Source organism: Anabrus simplex, chromosome 3, assembly GCF_040414725.1.
Source record: "Anabrus simplex isolate iqAnaSimp1 chromosome 3, ASM4041472v1, whole genome shotgun sequence".
Classification (NCBI taxonomy): domain Eukaryota; kingdom Metazoa; phylum Arthropoda; class Insecta; order Orthoptera; family Tettigoniidae; genus Anabrus; species Anabrus simplex.
Window position 1 is genome coordinate 288,813,373 of NC_090267.1, and position 13,266 is coordinate 288,826,638.

Consider the following 13,266-nt stretch of genomic DNA (forward strand, 5'->3'; position numbering starts at 1 on the left):
GTTTCTATGTGAGACAAAGGATAAACTTTTTATTTATGTATTAACTCGAGTGTCTATACTTTTTTCCACCGACAGTAGTAGGCCTGATTTATAAATCTGCGTTTACTTTTGCTCTCTGTAAAAGTATACAGTTCTATCTTCGCTTGAATTTATATTCATACGTGTACAGTACAGCATGAGGTTAATTTTGTTGTTCTTTCTTTTGTGACAAGTACTATGGTACTGCAATTGCTCAGTATTTGTATCCAACAACTCAATTCCAATCGTGTGAACTTCAGACAAAGCTCCTGGGATTGATAATCGCATTGTTTTGTCCATTTAATTAAAATGTCATCACTCTTCCTCCACCATCTTTGGGCAAATACCCAGGCAATCAGATTTGAGTGAAGCTGAAGATCTTTGGGGAAAGCATGAGTGTTCTATCTCCTACGGTGGATTTCTCTGAGTAAAACTGGCATGATGGTCGCAGGGATTGTTTACATCGTACACGTGTTTCGGTGGGTGTTGTAGTTATACCCTACAGATCAGACTTTATAATTAAAACGATCATGGAGTTCGAGGAAAGTGACATACATCTGAATATATCTACATCGGTGGAAGGAGAGAACCTTATTTCCAAGGTACGGATGACGATGTGCAGCCTATTATAGTCGATGTCATGTTTGGAATATTGTATACTTATATTTCGTTCTTAAAATTCTTGTTGCCCAGTTATTTTTCCCTTAGAGGGAAACTTGTAAATTTAATGTTAGAAAGAATATATTTTATACTGTGAGCTTTTCTTATTAATGAGATACAGTATATTGGCAAGAAAGTGAGGTTAGATTGCTTAACTGTTCATGCCCAGACAAATTTATCAATTTCTTTTTTAATAAGCGGTAGGGTAATCCTATTAGTGATTCTCGACATGTTTGTTTGTGTTTATAGTACTGTTTTCATACTGGAATAAATGTAGGTTTGTCATTGTCTTGTCATATAGGCATGTTCAGAAATGTGTATTCTTTACTGTTACTTATCTCTGTTTAGAAATACTGGTGTTGTATTGAATAAATTAGGCACAGAACTTCTATATGATTAACTGATCGCAGCTCTAATCTGAAATGATTAATGCATCATTCAATTTGCTTCAAAGAAACATGACACACGAATACACGTTTCCCTTGACCTCAAATGCTCCTGTCAGATTTGCAGTTGCCTGCATTTGTTTCATAGTACAGTGTGTATAGCATGAACGTTGTTTTTTTTTTGGTATTGAACTGCACTTTCTTCTGCATTATCCATTATCGTCGTCTCTGTTGTGAGATCCTGATGTTAGGCCTACCCATTATTTTCCCTCTTAATTGATAACGTATTTATAATCAACAATCTGCAGAGTAGAAACTTATTCGCTACAAAATTGTGTTAATGATACAATATGATGTGATAATAATTGATCTCTCATTCCACAGAAGAGCATGGTATCTATCGTATTGGCTTTTAGACAGGTCACAAATGTGTTCCGATTATAGAAGTTGGTATTTAAAATAAGAAGATTGTACGGTATTTAGTTCAGTTGTTCTTTTTTTTCTATAACTCGGTTGTTGATTCAGTTTAGGGACATATAACATCAAGATTATTTGTTTTGGAGGAGTTCTGACTCTCCACGTCCCACAAGCTAGTATAATTGAGGCCAAAAGAAAAGGAAATCTGACATAAGTCCTGTGAATCACTACACTGCTCTCACAAATGGTGCTAACCTTTTCAAATTTTCCTTACTTTGACTTTGAGGGAGGAGCCTTCTGTTTGTTCTTCAGACTATTAAATGTAGACAAAAGATATTTGTTACTGTTGTATGTTCTGGCTTTAATATGTTCTATATTCAGCCATCTTCCAAATTGTCACCAATTTCATCAGCACTGCTAGATACTAGGAACTACTCAGGTTAAAAGCTAAATATATTGGTGATTTGAGGAAAATAGAAAACTTCAGGGTAATTTAATCTCTTCTTCTCATGGTACTATCTTCCAACAGAAAGTTGGTAACCACGATGGAGTAATTTTTCCTATTTTTCATTTCTTACGTCTGTGATAATTTTCTAGGGCATTGATAGGTGCAGTGGGGTGCGTGATCTTTATGCACACTCGTAATCAGATGCCAATCTGAAACAGGCACTATTTGGAACTGCCCAATTCTCCCCAGTTGTATTCCGTATTAATCCCAAGAAGATCTACGTCTCTTCCGCTGAGTTAATCATACTGAAGGACTCCTTGTCTGCTGAGCCCGTCATTGAGGACTTCACTATTACCTTAGCAAGGTACCCTTAAAGAGGACTACCAGCCAGGCCAGCTGGACCAAGGCTTTTGCAAGAAGGGTTACTCTATCCCTCCTCATTCATTCCATCATATAGGCTATATATTATTGCCTATGTTGTATTGTATTGTATTGTGGCCCCTAGGTCTATGGGTAGTGTGCCTGTCTCTTAAATGGAGGCCATATGGCTATTATATACAAGTAAACAAATTCATTTCTTACTTTATATCCTTACTGGAAGTTGTGGTCTAAAAATTATTGAACTGTTTTAAGAAAGTGGACTTATGTTCACACCATTTTTACTAAACCTGTAATTACTTTCATACTTACCATATCAGCATAACTGTAAAATTTGCTTTACCTATGTATTAGTTTTATTTATGCAACGGAAAATTTTAATGAAGAATAATTCTACTTTCTTTCTCCTAATATCATATAATAAAAGTCGCCGCTACTTGTGTTTCAGGTCCATCTTACTTATAAATGGTACATTTAATTGGACCTATCTTTATATATTGTTACGTTTTACATACATCATCATCCTTCTGCTTTAGGTTGGCCCGCCCACTAGGCTATAATGTGTGTTGTTCTGCCACTCTCTAAGTTTTAGGATTTTGCAAGATGACATCATTCATTGAGAAGATTATTTCTTTTTTTCCTCATGGTTTCATGTCAAACATTCAGACGGTAATAATAATAATAATATTAGTAGTAAACTAAGAGGCACATCTTGGGGTGCATACCCTCATGTCCTACGCACATCTGCCCTGACCCTCGGACTATCAGCTATATGGAGAAATTCTGCCCATGCTAAGCAAGTAGATATTGCTGTGAACGAGACTGGTCGCATAATTACAGGGTGTCTGAGACCAACTCCAACAGAAAATATCTATCCTATCGCAGGAATCACACCTCTTCACATAAGAAGGGAAGTAGCAGTGGAAGTTGAACGTCAGAAGCAATCAACCAATCCACGTCACTCCCTTTATGGCCATCAAATGCAGCCCGTTAGACTCAAGTCAAGGAAGAGTTCTTTAAAAACAACCATGCCACTTGTTGATACGCCAGAAAACCGATGGCGTGAACTGTGGCAACAGCACGTACGTAATCCATCCCTGAGTTTAAAGGAAGAACCTTCTGCAGGTTTTCACCTTCTATATCCCATCTGGAAGACGTCAGACAGGTGTTTCAGAGTGCAAGTCTAACCTAGTTTCCGTAAGTGGGGCTATTTACAAGGAGACATGACCTGTGTTTGTGGACTACTACAGGATGAAGAACACCTTCTGGTTTGTCAGCATTTACCATCGCTGTGCACAAAGGAAGATGTTTTGCAGGCCAATGATAAAGCTGTCCTTGTAGCCAAATATTGGAAGAACATTATTTAGCAGTGTATCTGGACTTGGAAAATGAATAAAATAAGTAAATAGACAAAACTTGTGGCAACAGGGCTAGGCAGGAACTGGGAAGGAAGTGACTGGGGTCTTAATTAAAGTACAGTCCCATCTTTTGCATGGTGTGAAAATGAGAAATCATAGAAAACTTTCCTCACGGCTGCCAATAGTAAGTTTTGAATCCACCATCTTCCAAATGCAAGGTGATTGCTACTCAGTTTCTTGTTTTCATGTTTTTCATATTTGTCTCCTTTTTGGTTCTTGAAATCTAGTCACCAAATTGTATGGCATATCTCTGATTCATGCTTGCTGTCATTTCTTGATGGATACAGTACGTTTACATCCATCTCTCGGCACAGGCCAGAGTAAAGTGTAGCTTCCACCGAAGTCCCAGTCAACATCAATGGATGTGACAATATGGAAGCTGCTGGGGTATGGGTACCTAGTGCTGAGTAATGACATTCAGAGCACGACTAGTGCATCTGAGTGTTATGAACGGTGCTGCTTATAGGGTCAGTCATGCTGCAATAGTACTTTCTGACCCAGTGAGGAAAGCAATGGCAAACTACCTCACTCCTCTTCTTGCCTAGTACGCCTCATTTTGGTGCTGCCATTGGTTTTTGGGGTTTCCTTATAACAGCATAACCTTTGGTGGTGCTATTTGAGGATCCAACCAGCCTCTGGGCTGATGGCCTAACAGACAGACATCTCTGATTCAACCACTTGCATGGTACATACAGCTCCCTATGGGCTTTGATCTTCCAAGACGATTGCTGCCATTCCTGCAAATGTGGAAGTGTGGTCAGCATGATGGTATTGTCAGCCACATTGCTTGGCGTTTGTGACCAGGTCCTCTGGTTCTTTTAAGAGACAGCTACCGAGTGAGTTGGCCGTGTGGTTAGGGGCATGCAACTGTAAGGCCACGGCCACTTCCTTCCCACTCCTAGCCCTTTTCTATCCCATCATCGTCATAAGACCTATCTGTGTGTGTGCAACGTAAAGCCAATTGTTGTAAAAAAAATAATATTAACAGACAGCTCTTCATTTAGTTTCCTGAGGCTGTGTGAAATCCATTTCAGCCTTCAGCCCAGTATTAAGATTCTTTGACTAACCAGGGATTGAATCTGGTTGTCTCTGGATAAGAAGCAGACACAGTATGAGGCTGACTAAACAAAGGCTACTTTGTACAGGTCATGAAAACCCTTGGAAGTGTGGAAAGTGAGGGCTTCTACTGTTCTCAACCATGACACTAAGTGAAATGCTTTGGTTAGCTCTATGCTTGGACACTCAATTGCAGAATCTCAGGCCCATGTGCCTCTACAGAATATAAAATCATACTTCTGTAGTTTTCAACTCTTTCTGGGAGAACCAAGCATATCTGTACAGTATTCCAAGCCCGTCATTTAACATTGTTGTCCTCAAATGGAATGCAGAATATACTACTACTAAAAGGCAAATTCTTTGAGGGTCACATCCTTCCTGCATGTTACAAGTTGGCAAACAAGAATGCAGTCGTCATTACACCGTTCCTGTATGCCCATAGGGATCCCATCAACTTCGATGAATGGGTAATCAGATTGAAAGAAAATCAGCAAAAGTGTTCAGGATACTCTTTTTCAGCTTTTAGACAAGCATTTTAGCATGTGAAGATATTACAGTTTACTCTCTTCAGTTCAGCCTCATGAATCTTCAGAATTTTGGTGCAAATTGCTTTAAAAAATCTACAGCACACGAATATATGCTATGCTAATTTGTGCTAACATAAGACTATATTAATAGCATGCTTATTTATATACAGATGACGATATTGCATACAATTTGAGCTTCTATTATAAAAGATACAGAAATATTAAAACTGTAATATTTTGGTATATTCATATCACTCACCGTATGTGTTCGTAAAATATGTTTGTGGAGCATGAAATTCTGTTTGTGTTGTCAAATTTTAATTTTTTGGTCAAATTATGTTATTTAATTTTACAAATAATCTGATGATAGAACTATCAGTATATTTCTACAGTTTATACACAAGATCATTTACATCATCATTTCAACTTTGTTTGCTGAACTGTTTCAGAGGAATGAGTATTTCAATTTTTAGGGTAATACCCCTGTTTCATCTTCTTAGGGGTGGAATTTTTTGAATCCCTTCCTTAGTGGGTATCTACACTGTAAATATATCCCCAAAATTTCATTTCTTTATATTCATTAGTTTTGCCTGGGCATTGATTGACAATATTTATATAGATAATCTTAATAAAGTAATTTTTATTTACATTTTTCCTTTTTCAGAAACTAAATATGAGGAAGAAGAAGAAGTTAAAGAAACAAAATGAAGATTTTTCTGAACCTGAGATTAATGTTCATAATGATTTTAGTGATACTCCTCGCCAGAAATCAAGAACTTCCAAAAAAACCTATGATAATTCAACAGATAAGCATAGGAAGACGGAAGGTCGTCAAAATAGTGAGACTAAGCAGAAGTATAAATCATCTAGTGGCAAAGTATCATCCTTGTTTGGCAATAATCCTGCAATTCCACCCTTTGCTCGACGGATGGTTAACCCAGTACAGGAGACTGTATTTTCAAACACAGATTTCAAGGATCTGCCCATCCATAAGTTTTCAGTAAGTAAGAGATTAAAAACTTTTTGTTTTCTTTTTAGCTTCAGTGTGCAAGTGCAAGATTTATTAGAACACACTGTTGAAGCATTAACTGCTAACAAGTTTTTGCTGCTGAATATTTTCAGCTATGAAGTATGTGAAATTAGTGCATTCTGTTTTGGTTGTTATATATCTCACTCACTGGAATGCCTACTTTCCTGAGCAGTTCAGTTTGATCACAAAAATCTTGCAGTGGTTTGGCATGGTAAGCTATGAAATATGCTATGTTAAATAAAATAAATCTTGCACTGTTGTTTATATTTGATATTTGAAGGATAGTGCAATCTCTGAATCTATTTAAAAAGTATAGTAAATAATTCTGTCATCACTATGTAAAGGATATTAAGAATCAAGCAGTTAAATCCATTAAAGTTTAGCCAGCGTTCTTTCTTTTTTTTGCTACTTGCTTTACGTCGCACCGACACAGATAGGTCTTGTGGTGACGATGGGACAGGGAAGGGCTAGGAGTGGGAAGGAAGCGGTCGTGGCCTTAATTAAGGTACAGCCCCAGCATTTGCCTGGTGTGAAAATGGGAAACCACAGAAAACCATTTTCAGGGCTGCCGACAGTGGGGTTCGAACCTACTATCTCCCGAATACTGGATACTGGCCGCACTTAAGCGACTGCAGCTATTGAGCTCGGTCCGCGTTCTTTCTTAATGTTCAGATACAAAGGAGTGTTCATTACAAATACAGTTGAGTCCTTAAGTCATTATCATGAAACTGTCTTAATTACATAGGTAAATGTCTTTTCAAGAGAGTTTAATCCTGATGTAAACATAGTATGTCCGCGCCTCCGCTAAAGAAAGAGTTGTGATTCGCTGAGCGTGTAGTACCGACCTTCACCTCGTCAACGTCTCGTGTTCGGATGTACAGGGCTGCGCATCGCATACGACAACAGTGCATAGATCTGAACTTCTGAATAAACGACTAAACCTGGATTCTGTTCACTTAGTTTATTGAACACATTCACAATGCACTGCCTGTGGTCACTTCTGAGTTGCTTCACTATATGCAATGGTCCATTTCTCTCACTATGAATACTGACTCACTGACTGCTGCTGCAGGATGCAACACCTTATCTCCATCCTGTACAGCTTGGGACTTTCCCCCACTACGAGAAGACTTCTTGTATTACACCACGCCTTGTGCTTTCATTTCTTGTTATTTAATCACAATTTAACAAAACATATATATATATATATATATACACACACACACACCGGTATATATGACAGCCATATTTTAATTTGATTACGTACTCTCCCAAACTCTCTAAATGTAATAAACTAAAATAAAATAAAATTAATGCGACGTACTACCTTTCTTCGAGCTCGCATTCAGTAAAGTGAGTGCGACGGTTGCTTCTCCTATCAACTATGTCTATGTCAACGTGCAACGATAGCGTGCTCCGCCTATTTGTTTACATCAGTATTAATCTCTCGTGAAAAGCGGTATAAGCCAAATAATGTTTTGTAGATGAGCAGATAAGAACAGGTAAAAATAAAGAACACTGCTCCATTTTGGCATCACTCCTTCATTTAACAATTTTTTTTGTTTTTTGTTTTTACATAATTTCCAAAGTTATTCAAGCATTTGTCATAGCATTAAATGGGTGTCTTTCTTTGAAGATTGAAAGTGGTGTCCTGTTCGTTGAACACCTCTATCTGATTTAGCATTACACGCCTGTTCTTAAATATTGATCTGATGTTGATGGAAGACCACACCGCTCATTGTCTTTCTCAGTCGATAGGCCTTCTACAAATTCACTGCACAACTTTCATGCTTGTTGTACAGACATTACTTTCTCTGTGTATGGAAACATATTCCTCCTGTTAATATTAACAGATTCTGTGTTATTGGCCCCAGAAAAGGGATTACTATATACAGACCTCCTCGTACCACTCACCTTTTTGTAAATCTCACTATGCTAAGATTCTACTTGTTGACCTGTGTACAGTTTTTCAGTGTGACTATGAAACTATCAGAGTGAGGTCTGTCCCTTTGTTTCTGAGCAGTTAAACAGTGAAATGTAATTTTTGACTTACTGTAATGTCATGTATCGATGATTTTTTGTTGCTTATTAAGGAGTGAGCATTTTTATGCATTGTTAAGGTAATTATTTACTGTAGTATTCAAGTATGATGTAAGTTAGTTTAATTCAGACAGAAGTTAAACTGCAGAGATTGTAAAATAATACTGTAATACTAATAATAATCATCATGTGTATTTTAAAATGTTCATTTTGGTCAAGATTGCAGCCTTATTCATGCAATACAACATATTGATGTAGCCTATTTGATTTTTTACAGGTGTCAAACTTACAAAGTTTGGGACTGAACCAACTAACCACAGTTCAGCAGAAAGCAATCCCTGTTATTTTAGAAGGCAATGATGCTTTAGTTCGGTCACAGACTGGAAGTGGAAAAACTCTAGCTTATGCTTTGCCCATTGTGGAAGCATTACAGAAAATAAGACCGGAATTGACTCGGACAGATGGGGTGCACGCTTTGGTGGTAGTTCCGACTCGAGAATTAGCGTTACAAACGTATGAATGGTTCATCAAGCTTGTAAAGGTGAGTACATCTTAATTTTTGTATGATGTTGGATCATACTGCGAATGGAAGGCAGATTTTCTGTTTATGTAGACTGACTTGGTGATGGATTACAAAGAGCATGGTGTTTAAGCTGTATCTTATGAAAACCGATTTGATGGTAGAACAATAGGAATTTATAATTTACTTGTCTTTAGCCATTTCTGTTGTATGTGCTATTTATGCTTTATTTTGTGTGTTAAATAATAATAATAATAATGTCATTCTGAGTAGCATACGTTATTGTTAACTAGTACGTGTATAGTGGAGGAGGAAAAGACCTGCCCAGCCTCAGTTTTGATTCCTTTATATGCTACTTTAGTGTTGCGTATGATTTTTGGGGAGCTTTATATGACCATATACCCTGTAATGGTGCACCTTGAGGATCTAACCATTGTTCAGGATGATGAATCGTACCCACTCAGCTGATTGGATCTTGAGTAATTTAGAGGAACAAACAAGTTTTAAATCAAGTCCTATGTAGAGGGATAGGATCATGAATAGTAATATACATTCGAATAAACATAATGACGAATTCATTGTCTGTCTATAGCCATATACCACCTATATTTATCTTAGGTATCTAGCTCTTTCTTTGTTCATCCAGCTTTCTGTTTATTCTGTACTCAGTGAGTATCATTGTCCGCCCTTCTGATAAAGCTCAGAAGAAGAAACAACGTCATTGGGGGCTGAGAAGAAATGGATGTAGAAGAACTGAAAATGATGTTCTCTCTTCCCACACCAAATTGTCATTGTGTTAATCCTATTATATATTAGTTTATATGTTATTATCTTTCTTTCTCTCTCTATTATATACAGTGCTCTCCCCAGATATTTTCATTAGCTGGGTGGGAGGAACGAGTAGCCGGGCGGGGAATACTACGTAAAAAATAAATATTATAAAATTTCAACTAATTCCCCTCAGGCCATTAACAATAATATTAGACAGGTAAACATTAACTGCAAAAATGAACTATTTTAGTGTTATCACGAAGAAGACGTAACAGAGTAGTTTGAACTTCTAGTGTTCCACTGCTCGTTCGTAATCACTCGGTTGCTGTGGGGAGCCAGACGTGTTTGTTACATCCCGCACAATCGAGTGCTGGCATGCGATCCAACGCTAATCGAGACACCGCTCGCGCACGACACTACGTGATAAGCTGAACTTTGATGTAACTTGTGCAATTAGGCTGACAATAATGAAGATTTTTCATTTAAATCAACAGTTTTACAGTGTTTACATTTTAATTTGGAACACATAATGCCTGAAATATGTGTAGCCTTCATAGCTCAGGTGGCTGCGTGCTGGCCTCTCACCGCTTTCTGTGATTCAAATCCCGGTCACTCCATGTGAGATTTGTGCTGGACAAAGTGGAGGCGGGGCAGGTTTTTCTTCGGGTACTCCGGTTTTCCCTGTCAACTTTCATTCCAGCAACACTCTCCATCATCATTTAATTTCATCTGTCAGTCGTTAATCATTGCCCCAGAGGAGTGCGACAGGCTTCGGCAGCCAGCAAAATTTCTATCCTCGCTGCAAGATGGGACTTCATTCATTCCATCCCTGACCTGGTCACTGACTGGAAAACAGGTTATAGGTTTTCAGTGACTGAAATATGTATTAATATTACATAAGCCAAGCGAGTTAGGAGCGCACAGCTGTGAGCTTGCATTTGGGAAATAGTGGGTTCGAACCCCACCATCGGCAGCACTGAAGATGGTTTTCTGTGGTTTCCCATTTTCACGCCAGGTAAATGCTGGGGCTGTACCTTAATTAAGGCCACGGCCGCTTTCTTCCCACTCCTAGCACTTTTCTATCCTATCGTCGCCATAAGACCTATCTGTGTTGGTGCGACGTAAAGCAACTTGAAATATTATGTAACTAGCAGATATCTACGGTATGTTATGATAGCTGGGCGGTCAGTGAAAACGGCTGGTCGGTGCATCCATTAGAAAGGTCCTAGGGAGAACACACACATATAAATATATATAGGGGAAGGAGGGGTTTTCGTATGTAGCAGGTAATGGTACACATCTTCATTTCAGAAGTTGGCAGTACTGTATGGCTCCATTTGCTGTCTTAGCCTAGTGGCGATATTGGTATCTTCAATTCTGTTGAGTTTTTTAGACATGATATGGGCTTTTGGGCTTATGCCTTGTCAAGAAAACAAGGTGAAACTCTTTACGTTTCGCAGAGAACTTTGCTCCGCGTCTTCAGAAGAAAATCTCAACTGTCTACGAGAAAGTCTTCTACAATAATGAGGGTTTGAATTTAAGAATATTTTACCATTGGAGAATTGTAGTGGTAGTCTCATTCGTCACCAGGTGGCTTGCTGTGTGCTGACACAGTGCTCCAAGCGTGAGCTTACGGAAACATTAAGCTCCAAATGAGATGTTACACAGGTATGAAAGTATGGCATTAACACATAAACCTGAGTACCTGTCGTCAGATGTGCATGAAATGGGAATCATGAAAGTAGACGGTGACGACAAGCTACGGGTGAGAAAATTCAAATAACTTACATTGCTTCTACAATAACTGATGATGGTTGATTCGTTGAAGTGAACAGCATGAGAATTAATGCATCCTGGATGTAGTAGCGAACAACCGGAGTCACTTGCGACTGCTGGATGAAAGATCTGCAATAAAAAAATCTATCATGAAGTCATACGTCCTGTCGCACTCTATGGCTGAATGTTGGCCTACACTACGACTGAGGCAAAGATGCTGAAGTGGACAGTAGGCATCACTAAATTAGTTTGCTGGGCTGATTGGCTCGGACAGTAGAGCGCTGGCCTTCTGACCCCAACTTGGCATGTTCGATTCTGGCGAGTCCGGTGGTTTTCAAAGGTGCTCAGGTACGTCAGCCTCGTGTCGGTAGATTTACTGGCAGGTAAAATAATCCTGTGAGGCAACATGTCGGCACCTCGGCATCTCCGAAAACCGTCAAAAGCAGTTAGTGGGACGTAAAAACATTAACATTGTTATTATTATTATTATTATTATTATTACTAAATTAAGTTGCGTTTGCAACAACTCCACAATTAAACGGGTTGGTGTTGCACCAGTCCATGAGAAAATGACGAGAGTCGTCTCCAATGGTTTGGGCACGTTTTACAGGCAGGGGCCGACACAGTTGCCAAGACGGGCTACCACCTAGAGGTCGTCAGCAGAAGACCAAAGAAACGACCTAAGCGACGCTGGAGCGACACACTACACAATGACTCAAAAGCGTGAATATCCATCCATATGTAGCCCAAGATAGAACAAAATGGATACAACAGATCCATATAGTGGACCCCGCAAGCAGCCGGGATAAACGCTGAAGAAAAACGAGTCTTACTTTTGAAGTAATCATTAGTATTTAAGTTACAACTTACATTAACTTTCTTTGTCTTTGCTTTTTCATTCACTACGAATTTTATGGTAGTTATATTCTTTATTTGGATTTTTTTAAATGCATTAAGACAATTTCATAGTACTGAAACCTTCTGTTGAAGAATTATTAACAATTAAAATCATGTATTTGATATTTTTTAACATTTATATGATGATTGTTGTGAGACACCGGCCAAGTGACGGATTGGATCACGTCTCTGTCCAATGAATGCCGGCACTTTCTGGCCTGCTGGCCGGTTGTTGGAGTGCTAGCACCAGAATCACATTTGTGTGGCTTCCAAGCCACAAGGGTGTAGCAGGAAATTAGTTGATAGGGCTGCCAAGGAGGCAGTCAAATTCCCCTCGTTTCCTTACAAAGTTCCATCCAGTGATATTTGTTCTCAGCTGAGACATCTGGTGATGTTGGATTGAGAGCTGGAGTGGCTGGTCACTCCTCTTCCAAATAAGCTGAGAGCGATAAAATGAACTCCGGATTTCTCGGAGAGAAGCAGTGGTGTTATGTCGCCTTTGGATCGGCCACGATATAGCAACACACTTCTACTTACTAACGGAAGAAGCCCTCCTGGTGTGTACCTGTGGCGGTCATCTTACCGTGGTATGCCTTACGGAGTGCGTGGACCTGGCCGATCTACGCCGTAGTCCAAAATTTTGGAGCACCATCTCCCCCACCCTACGAGATAACGAGCAGTCAGTAGACCTTGTCATCTGTTTTATGCGGGATAGTGGCCAGTTTTTATCGTGTATATAAGTGAATTTTAAATGTTTTTAATTTTACTTTATTGTTAACCAAGTTGTTTTCTTCTTCTTCTTCTTCTTTTATGACAACATAGGATCACTTTAGTCAGTCCGTCGTTCAGGTCTCTTTGAAGGGATTGTTCGGGCTTTGCGGTCCTCCCAGTACTTCTTCAGACTCTCCGATCTTCGTGCCCTTT

At 39.0% G+C, this 13,266-nt stretch overlaps 1 protein-coding gene across 1 annotated transcript in view; it reads left to right on the plus strand.

The window, feature by feature from the left end:
• The first annotated feature begins 229 nt into the window (after positions 1-229).
• LOC136866273 (ATP-dependent DNA helicase DDX31) overlaps positions 230-13,266 on the plus strand; it is a 318,980-nt gene continuing 305,943 nt past the window's right edge. Inside the window, exons 1-3 of the mRNA XM_067143097.2 lie at positions 230-620; positions 5,973-6,308; positions 8,656-8,919. Of these exons, the coding sequence (XP_066999198.2) occupies positions 549-620; positions 5,973-6,308; positions 8,656-8,919 (672 nt within the window). The 5' untranslated portion in view covers positions 230-548. The remainder of the gene's footprint in view (positions 621-5,972; positions 6,309-8,655; positions 8,920-13,266) is intronic.